This window comes from Strigops habroptila, chromosome W, assembly GCF_004027225.2.
Source record: "Strigops habroptila isolate Jane chromosome W, bStrHab1.2.pri, whole genome shotgun sequence".
Taxonomy (NCBI): Eukaryota; Metazoa; Chordata; class Aves; order Psittaciformes; family Psittacidae; genus Strigops; species Strigops habroptila.
The window spans coordinates 18747002-18757734 of NC_044301.2; the positions used below are offsets into that span (position 1 = coordinate 18747002).

At 45.7% G+C, this 10733-nt stretch overlaps 1 protein-coding gene across 1 annotated transcript; it reads right to left on the bottom strand.

Annotated features, from left to right (window-relative positions):
* Positions 1-921: 921 nt before the first annotated feature.
* On the bottom strand, positions 922-9949 carry LOC115619268 (purine nucleoside phosphorylase-like). The gene is given in 9 exon segments (XM_030511311.1): positions 922-1139; positions 2577-2740; positions 2828-2854; positions 7815-7861; positions 7863-7991; positions 9151-9248; positions 9356-9361; positions 9551-9662; positions 9911-9949. Coding segments are annotated over 9 exon segments (840 nt in total).
* Between the last annotated feature and the right edge of the window lie 784 nt (positions 9950-10733).

The window sequence follows — 10733 nt, forward strand, 5'->3', positions numbered from 1 at the left end:
TCTGAACATCACCCCAACAAAGAATGAACTTTGATGAAACCAGACGAGCTCAGCCGTGACCAGATGAGTTCGTTGGTGTCGTCAGCAGGCAACAGTCCAACACTACACACTGTCCCTCCTGCCCTGAAAGACTGTTACAACAGATGGAGCCTGACATCACGGACTGAATGAATTCAGCAACTTTATAGGGATTAGTCCATGGACTAAGGAAGGATATCTCTATATATCTCTCTTTGTCTGTGTGTTGGTGTATATATATGAGACAAAAGCGATGGTATATTGAAAAATGTGGGATCTGACCATGACATGAATAGTATGGAATAAGGGGTGGCTACTGTTCCGGGTTCAGCAGTAGCAGTCATTTTTCTCCTTCTTAGTAGCTGGTGCAGTGCTGTGTTTTTTAACTTTCAGCCTGGGAACAACGCTGATAACATTGATGTTTTTAGTTGTTGCTAAGTAATTTTTACTCCAGTCAAGGACTTTCTCAGTCTCATGCTTTGCCAGGGAGGAGGGGAAGCCAGGAGGAAGCAGAGACAGGACACCTGACCCAAACTAGCCAAAGGGATATGCCATACCACAGCATGTCATGCCCGTTATAGAAACTGGGGGCAGTTACCCGGAAGGCCCAGATCACTGCTTGGGTCGGGCTGGGTATCGGTCGGCGGGTGGTGAGCGATTGTATTCTCTCCCTTTGTTATTCCCCTTATCATTATTATTATTGGTGGTAGCAGTAGTAGCTCTGTATTATACTTTAGTTACTGGACTGTTCTTATCTCAACCAGTGGGAGTTACATTCTTCCGATTCTCCTCCCCATCCCTCCGGGAGTGGGGGGAGGAAGAAGGAGGGGGAGTGAGCAAGTGGCTGCATGGTTCTGAGTTGCCGGCTGGGCTTAAATCATGACAATGACAAAAGGCTGGAGGTCATAGAGGGTTTGTGTTTTCCCCCACCTTGCCAAGGAGGCGTGTGACCAGTTTCTGCAGGGCTTCAGCCCGGACCACCGAGATGTGCAGCGCTTTCTTGTGGTTGGCTTTCTCGTGATTGTCATAGCTCATCACCACTCTGTTGGTGGTGACAGAGATCCCAAAGAATTGGAGGCCACAGTGCCTGGCTACAATTACTTCTGGAAGAGTGCTCATGCCTACAGTAGGAGAGAAAAGGACCAGGATGATTCGGGATTTCCACCAAACCAAGATCTCTCTCCAAGGCTGCACACCACAATCCTACCTACAGCACATGCCCTTGTCTCATATTTCCCCAGTTCTCTATTTCTGAGCTATGTAACAATTAAAGGCTGTGATACTTTCAAGGCTGTAATAGCTGTAGCACTACAGTTACAACCCTGCTCAGCACACTAAACCTCCCACATTTGATTCCTGTGTGCTATGTCTCTCTCCCCAAGATGTGTCAGACTGCTTGCAGCCTTGCTAAGAGAAGCACTGATGTGCTGTGTCATTTGGCTCTTCTCTTCCTCAGCTAAAAAAAGGTATTGAAAAAAAAAGTGCCTTTGTGGGAAGCTGAGCTCCTTTCCTCAATGAGTCTGAGTCTGCAGATATTAACGAACAGGCTTCCATGAGCCAGGGGTCAAGCTGGAGAAATCATATGGATCTTCTGAGACCCCACTTGGAGTACTGCATTCAGCTCTGGGCCCCCCAACACAAGAGGGATGAGGAGCTGTTGGAGTGAGTCTGGAGGAGGCCACAGAGATGCTGCGAGGGCTGGAGCAGCTCTGCTCTGGAGACAGGCTGAGAGAGCTGGGCTTGTTCAGCCTGGAGAAGAGAAGGCTCCTTAAGGGGAGACCTTAGAGCAGCTTCCACTGCCTAAAGGGGCTACAAGAAAGCTGGAGAGGGGCTTTTGACAAGGGCCTGTAGGGACAGGACAAGGGGGAATGGCTTTAACCTGCCAGAGGGGAGATTGAGATGAGATCTTAGGAAGAAGCTCTTCCCTGTGAGGGTGGTGAGGCCCTGGCACAGGTTGCCCAGAGAAGCTGTGGCTGCCCCATCCCTGCAGTGTTCAAGGCCAGGTTGGATGGGGCTTGGAGCAACCTGCTCTAGTGGAAGGTGTCCCTGCCCATGGCAGGGGGTTGGAATTAGATGAGCTTTAAGGTCCTTTCCAACCCAAACCATTCTAGGGTTCTATGATCATGATGCTTACCTTCCATGTATGAGGTTGGGAAGGTATCCATAATTACCATCCCTAAACAATCAAGACTCCTATGGAGGGCTGCTGTGTAGGGAAGGGGCACAGTGAAAATCCTTACAGTGTCAGGATTTAAAAAAAGTAATAGAAGATGACTTTCTGATTGGGCCCCACTCAGTCCTGCTGAAGTTGAGCCATCTGAGCATGGGAAATAAACACAACATCATGCTGGGATCCCTGTCCTGGGCAGCCATAAGCACAGAGACTTTCTGCAGATCCACCCTAGGAGCTGCGCTAAGCCACTGCAGAACTAACCAGAAACACAGAGCTCATTTCTCTAGGCCCAGGAGACAGAGAGTCAAAGACTGAAGAACCTCAGTGTTGAGCAGAATTTTTCAATCCATGTGCCCAACCAACCCTACCAGACCAGGCATCTTACCTACAGCATCCACTCCCAGCGCCTGCAGCACGCGGCACTCGGCAATGGTTTCATAGGAGGGACCAGCCAGCTGGCAGTATATGCCTTCTTGGGTGAAGCTCACAATGCCCAGCTCCTGAGCACTCTCCATTGCCAGGCCAAGCAGATCTTGTTCATAAGTATCTAGGGTGAGGTGTCCCTGCCCATGGCAGGGGGGTTGGAACTAGATGATCTTAAGGTCCTTTCCAACCCTAACTGTTCTATGATTCTATGACATGCAGGGAAACCTCACTCCAAACCTGCAAGTCAGGAAAGGGCACAGCCATGAGAGATTGCTACTGCTACCTTCCCTCCATCAGAGTTCAGGGATGCTCATCCTTTGGAGATGAGGGAAATGTTAAGGGCAGACCTGCTACAGATGCAATCTCTCTCATCCCAGCCTTGTCATCAGGTAATTCTGCCTTCATGACGTTCCTGCTAGATCTAATCACAGCCCTCAGTGTGCAGAGGTTATGGCTCTGGCACTGCTTTCCTACTTCACCAACCCCGTTGGAATGGTCTTCCCAAGGACCCCCATCTCCAGGGAGCACTGATGGCCAGTTCTCTCTCCCCAATAACTGCCCATGGTGACTTTTAAACCTCGTCCATCAGACAGCTGCTGCTCTTTGCTTCTCCTGCACAAGAGCTTGCGGACAGGCTCCCTGTGGCACCAAGTCCCCAAATCCATCCCAGTAAGAGGGTTTGAGCAGGGCCTGATGGAGCATCAGTTACTACATTTAAAGCTCATCAGCTACTAAACCAGGCTCATGGCCAGGGATGCCCTGTACCATAGCAGCAAGGGCTGTCCTGTCCCCACATTGACACCCATATGCTTGAAACAGAAAGAGACTTGGATGCACTGGACAAGTCAGATGAGGTTTGAGTCTTTCCCCTTTACTGTCTACATTAGACCAGTTTGAAGGACCTCAAGGAATGATTTTCTTTGGAAGGCAGATGAACAAAGTTTCCTAGTCAGAAAATACATCCCAGGAAAGAGCATCCACTTCTGCAAATGGTTCCTGGCACAGCAAAATCACACCAAGCACAAGCTCAGACACTCCTTTAGGATAGAAGTACAATTCAATTGCTCATTTGAGATGCCCCAGTAGGTCCTGCCTGCTCCTCAGCTGCCCATCCAAAGCGTGCATGCATCCTGTAGGTCTCACATTGCACCTGCCAGCCCCAGAGAATGGGTATGGGATACTCAGCAGATGGTATTAGATATTTAAGTTTAGGCAATGACATCCCATTCCAGGTGTCCTCACTTGCAGGGAAATGGGGAGAGTAGCACATGTTGGAGCTCCAAGGCCATATTTTAGGTACCCTCCATCCTGTGCTTCAAGGCAGAGTCTTTTGCTTCCTTTGGGTCTTAAGATGACAGCTTAGTCCTGCTCCTGAGTGAGTGAATCCTACAGTTGACTCAAGGAGAGCAGGAGTAGATGGCAAAGACTGGCATGCTGCTGCTGAGGAAATCTGGGAAGGAAACTCCCAGCCACATTCACCAACTCAGTTCAGTAGGAGTGGACCAGGTCCCTCATCTGGGCTGTTAAATCTGCCTGTTTCCATGTTTTTCCAGCTGAACATTTAGGGCAGTAGGTGGCTTATTTTATGTTTATACACACTAAGTGTTAAATAAACAAAAATCAAACTTTCCCATCTGGTCTAAGGCAATAAGTATTCATCACCATGAAAATTGCTTCTCTTTGCTGAAGGATGGCCAGCAACGCAGAAGCCAATCTCCAACTCATTAAATTCAGTGCTCAGATTCTTGTAGTACATTCCCTTTCTGTGGGAGAGGATGGAAACTATTTGATTATTGCCAAAGAGAAGTAACTGCTTGGCTGGAGAAGAAAGAGTTAAAGAAGAAGCAAAGTGCACTGTGTGACCAAGCAGAGCAACCCAGGTGGACAGGAGCAGAACAGAAAGATAAGGAACTGGTTATTTTGGGACTGTTTGTGAAATGATGAGGAATGTTGAGGAAACAAAACTGTAAACCAGGAACTAAATATGATGTGATAAAAATGGCTTGGTATGGGAGTTGGAGCAATAGGCTAAAGATAGCTTTTGCTAGAATGGTATAAAAGCCAGAGCAATAGGCAATAAAGTGATTCGCTGCATGAAGATGCTTTGAGTCCATGTCTTTCATACGCCACACCTTTCCACTTCACTTCATTGCCTCTAGTTTTACAATGTTGTGCTTAGATAAACCCTTCCCAGTAGCTAAGCTGGACTGGATTTTAGGAGGAGTTTGCTCTGCAATACTTTGAAAGCTGGTTCACAAAGACCTTTTGCCCATTTTGATGCCTTGGTCAGCAGGACAAAAGTCACCTCCCAGAACACTGCAGTCTTCACCAGGAAGCTGCTTTCGGGAGGCAACACCACAGCTATGCTTCCTTTGAATATTGTCCAGGTGCAATTGATTGGGAGTTCTCCTCCTGTTCCACAGCAATTATGCAGCTTTAAAAACTCCTCTATGTGGCCTCTGTGCTTTTGGTTATTCTTTCCTTCAAACCACACCAATACCTATGAAGATGTAAAGATGATCCTCTTCAGATGGGTACTGTCCTCTTGCCATTTGAATCACAGAACAGTGTTTATCTCTCCTGAGGCAGTTGCTAGCATGTTACATATTTCTTCAGAAGCAGGAACCAGGTCTGGCATTACATCAAGAAGGAACTAACTGTAACAGGAAGCCAGGAAGACCACCTTGTTCCCAGCCAGAACTTTCTTTTTGGAAAGATCTCAGGACAGTCCAGATGCCTGCCCTGTAAACATGTCCTTTTTTCAAATGAAGGCAGCAACCCAACAACAGATTTAACCATCTCGTTATCTAAACTCACTCTTTGTTCATAAACTACCATCTCCTCCACCCATCCTCTGACTTCACACACCAGGCTTCTCTCATGCCAGCTTGTTAGGAAATAATTCTTGCTACTTTTATCACTTTTTCACAGTCCAGTCTCTTTCTTTCCTTCCATAAGGCTTTTGGCAGCCTTGGATCTTTACTGCTCCCATGTTGACTTTCCTGACATTTGATGTGCTCTCCTTTGCTCAGCCTGAGTCTCCAGTGGATGTGTCCTCATGCTCTTTTTAGCCCCATTCAAGCACCAAAGGGCTTCTTTTTCATAAACACTGGTCCATCTATCCCCTCTCAGTGCTATGACCTTGCTGGTGCTGCTTGCCTTCCACCCTACCCGTCTGATAGTACCTTGGAAAGGTTTTAGGATCATAGATTAATTCTCCCAGGGACCTCAAGGTCATCTAGTCCAACTTCCTGCTCTAAGCAATTTATGTCTGGTGGCAACTGCAGTCCAGGGGTGAGGATGTGTCATAAGCCCCTCTGTGCCCCATCCATAGGGTAAAGATCCTGCTACTCAGCTACTATAGGAAACCTGATTTCCCGGCTCAACCAGCAGCAGGTCACTCTCCTGGATCCAGAGGTCTCCTAAGAAGCTGCCAAGACAACCACCTCTCATCAGACTGATGGCTTCAGTGAATACATGATGTTAACGAAGGCACCCCAGTTTAATGACCTGGCTACAAGGGTGGTTATCAGGACATTTACAAGTTTTATCTTTGCTCTGAGATCAGCTTACTGCCTGGCCTTTGTTGTATCAGTTCCATCACACCAGAAATGGCTGATGATAAACACAGGCTGGAGACGCTGCAGTTCAGACTGCTCAATTATGAGGAATTAGCACAGAGAGGGACTGACAAGAAGAGACAGTAGCAGGTCTCTATAGCAGACAGTACAGCTGGCCATGTCAGGAGAGGGATCACAAGCCTCAAGCCTACTTTTATAAAACAAAACCTTCTGGAGGTTTGCTTATAAATTCCTTAGAGGCTTGTAAGTGTAAGCAACAGCCAAGGAAGGGTGCTCGGAGAAGGCACAGCACACACAGCTATTGCTTTAACTTCTCCCTCGTGGGTACCTGGAGTGTGGGATAATTACTGAATATGATTTAGAAATTAAACTTATATTTAAAAATGTAGCATTGCTCACACATAAAGGAAAAACAGACTTTCAGGGTAAGATGCAGCTGCACGTGGTATGCCAGGAATTCACTCCACAGCAGTTCCCGTGGCAACATTGCTTGACGGAGGATGGAGCAGAGTGGAGATTCTGCGGCCAAACTCTGTCATAACACCAGCAGAGATGGGAACTAGGTGGTACTTAAAACTGATAAGCTGCATACTTGCTGCCCTGAGCCAACGGTCTGTCATCTTTTGACAAAATGCTGTCCTTTGTGTGAACTTTGCTTCATTATAATGCATTTTAATACGAAAACACACCTCCACCTCCAATGCTACCCGCCTCCAAAGTGAGACCACCCCTCTTTGAGCATGCTCTTTGAATTTTTTGTGGCATATACCTTTAAAAGTGAAGCGAGGAAAATTTACACCAATAACAATAAAGGTATGTATGACTAGAGTCACTCAAGCTCCACCTTGAAAATGAAAAACAGTATAAAAATGACCCAAAAAGTGGGGGGCTTTAGGGAAGACATCATCGTGGATGAGCCGAGGAAGACCCCATCAGCTGACTACTCTCGACTCCTGGGACCGGTCGACGGGCTGGACCTTTCTTCCCCCCCATAGGGACGCCTTTGGGTAAGACTTGCACTGTATCCAGTGCTTCCCCGGGAAAATTAGGAATCTCTATATAAAGTTACTTTTTTACTTTTATACTTTAAAGCCAGGCTGTATTATTCATAACTTTGTTGCGCGGTTGTATACCTTATTATTTGCACGTGCTTTTGCAGACAGTGTATTTATCACTGGCAATCCACAAGAACCTGTATCTGTTGCTTTAATAAACTGCACTGTTTAAGTAGCTAATCGTAAATCTCTCATTGAACGTGACCAGCTCCCTCAGTGTGGCCGTGCTAGTTCGTGAGCACGATTAGACTGAAGGTGCAGTGCACTATTAGTGCATCCGGAATCGTGATTATTCAATATATTGAATGGGACCGGACTGATAGTGGCAAATTGGGCATCACTCAGAATCTAAGCCTAGCCGCACCCAGCCCCTCTAATATCTGAGGACCAGCTGGAAAGCAAGGGGGTTTATTTTCTGCCAAATTATTTTACCCTTTCATGCAACATGGAGCCACACTTTACCTCTCAGTAAATACTTGCCAGCAGGCACATCTGGCAGTCCTAGCCTGCAGCCAGAGGAAGAAAGGATTAGTTGGTAACACAGAGCTGATGCCTTCTTACCTCTCATCATTTGGACCATGCAGTGGATTCTGCCCTCCCAAGCCAAAATATGCTGATGTAATCTCTAATGAACATGATGTCCCCCACTTGGAAGTGGGGATTCAGTCCCCCAGCAGCATTTGTGACAATCAAGATCTCCACCCCCAGGAGAAAGAAGACCCTTATGGGAAAGGTGACCTGCAAGAGCCAGAGGCATATATGCCATGAGTATCACAATTAGTAGACAGCTACTAGAAGATCTGCAGTATCCCAAGTTGTGGACAGCTTACATGATGCAGAGAAGGGTCTATATGAGGCTACAAGGAGACATACCTTTTTCTCCAATTTTAAATATTCCTCTAATTTAAATAGAAAGAATTTTAGTGGTTTTAAGCATATTAAAACCTGATCTTTAAATGAAGACCATTAAAATTCAAGCCCACATTTCCTACAGTTGCATTAAGGTCAAATAAACATAGTACAAAAAGAACATACAGATAGTTTTCCCTTGCTGCCAAGGTCTTGCAGAAATCAAGCCACTGTGCTGATTGAAGTAACTACTTATGCACATGGACTTGCACATAAGTAGTTACTTCAACTCAATACTACAGCTCAATACTTGGAGTGTAATTGATAAACCAGCTTTTTACAGCAGCGATGCCATTTTACAGGACCATAGAGGTTATTTTATTAATTTCATTTTATTCACAAGTTCACTTCACTGACCTGCTTATCCAAAATTGAGGAACAACTGGGAACTGGAAAAAAATTGACAAGTTTGATTTTGAGGAGTCAAGAAGGAATCAGGATATCTGCTACCTCTAAAATGCTAAAGGAGCTGTGAGCAGAAAAGTTTCCTAACTATGGACATCCCTTCTTTAAGAAATTAGATCATTTTAATAGACAAGCATGTCTGATAAACCTAGTTTTGTATCAAGTGCATTTAAAATAATGTTCCCCCCCTCCCCCAGAAACTGATTGGTGCCAAGTATTACAGTTTATATCCAAATGCAAACTGACCTAATAAAAAAAACCAAGCACAACACTATCAGCCAGTAAATTAAGATTATTGTGTATATTAATCTGCCTTGACTGATATACCATTTTCCCCTTGAGTATAGCAGGACTAGCCCCTCTGCATGGCTGTGCAGCATCAGCTTCACCTAGCAGAAGCTGCCTACCTCTTGGTTTGAGCTCCCAATTTTTGGGGGAGAAATCTCGAATCTAAGCACGATTGCAAGAGCAATGTAAGTTCATGCAAGAGCTAACCTCCTGCAGGTAGATAAAAGCAAGCAGTCCCTTTTGCAACTTTTACAGCACATCTCCCCCTGCATGGATGATTTTAAGGAGAACTCACTGTGCTGATAGAGTACCCTTCATAATAGTGGAAACGTCCCTGCCTACACACGCAGAGCTGTCCATTCAGCTCCCCAAACACCAATCTGCCAAGATGCCCTGCAAATGGCAATTAATAGTACCATTTCAGGTCTCGAGGTCTTTGACTTTAGAAGCATTTGTCAGTTGATGATTATACGTTACAGCAGGGCCAAGCGCTGTGAAACCAGGAGCTGAAAGTCAAATAAATATCAGCACAGAAATATGTATTTTATTACTTTTTCTTACTGTGAACACACATTTCACCACTGAGACTGGTTTGCAGACCAATGCAAAGTGGTGCACATCATTGACTTATCTCTCCATATGGCTCTATTGCAGGCTGCCGCTGATGGGATGCTGATGCCCTGGGTTGTACTAACCTGTGCTCTGAGGGAAGTGAGGGATGTCCTCATACAGAAAGACTGTCTTGTTATCCAACACATCAGCCAGACCTCCCAGTCTAGATCCACAGATGATAGCAGTCTTTGGGTGCTAGACAGTGCAGGCACACAACCAATCTGCTGCTTCCTTATATACCTCATAGCTATTTCTACAGAAGGAGAACAGGTCAGTGAGGCTATCAACCCATCCAAAGAACAAGCTTCAAAGGAAAGGTTCAAAGAAAAAGAAATTTCACTAAGACTAAAATAATAGGGGCTTCAATGCTATTATTGAAGAGGTTTCACTTTTAATCTCATATTTTACCCCTGGCCACAGGCAAGCATTTGAATCCTCTTTACCGTTTTCATTCTATAGTAGAAGAATGGCTCATGATACATAGATCACAGAAATGTCACCACTCCTGTTTCTGAGGGGCTCTGGCATCTCCCAAGTTACTGAAGGAAAGCAAAAGCACAGTTAGACTGAGAAATTGCAACCTGTGTGTGTGCACAGGGATGTCCAGCCTGTGATGGGGAAATACAAGAGGGTGGAAGTCCAAGGGCACCTGTACAGCACAGCTGGGATGCTGCACTGATGGAGTACACTGTCCTCTGCAATAGGCAGAATACTGGGGCAAGCATCATCTAGAGAGAGATGGAGAAGCCAATCTTCATTAGTTTTGAGTGCCACCAGCTCCCAGTGCTTCCTTCCTGGGCTGGTACCACATCTCAAACATCTACCTTCTCAAACCCTTGTGGTTTCAGTACAGAAGGCTAAATAGAGATTTTGTTCATCCTCTCCTCTCCCACAGGGTGGGTGGTGGGTCACACCCACTGTCTAATCCTAGGCAAGAGGCTCAATGATATCAGCCTATGTCAAAACAAGTAAAACCTAGGAATTTGGGCTCCTGGTCTTATGTTGTCTGATTTAAGAGGGGGACTGCTCAAACACCTTGGCAAAAAAATGTCTTATCCAGTATTGAGGCACATTGCTAGAAGGCAAGATAGAAGTTGGCATTACACTGCCAAGGGAGACAACTTCAATTTTTAGGCCTGTCAGTCCAGTATGCATCAGATAATCGAAACATTTGACAGCAGAATAAGCCCATAACCCTGTTTCAATAGGACCATGTAGATACTTTCCCAAAGTCAATATCAAGATTGATTGGAAACTCCTCAAAAG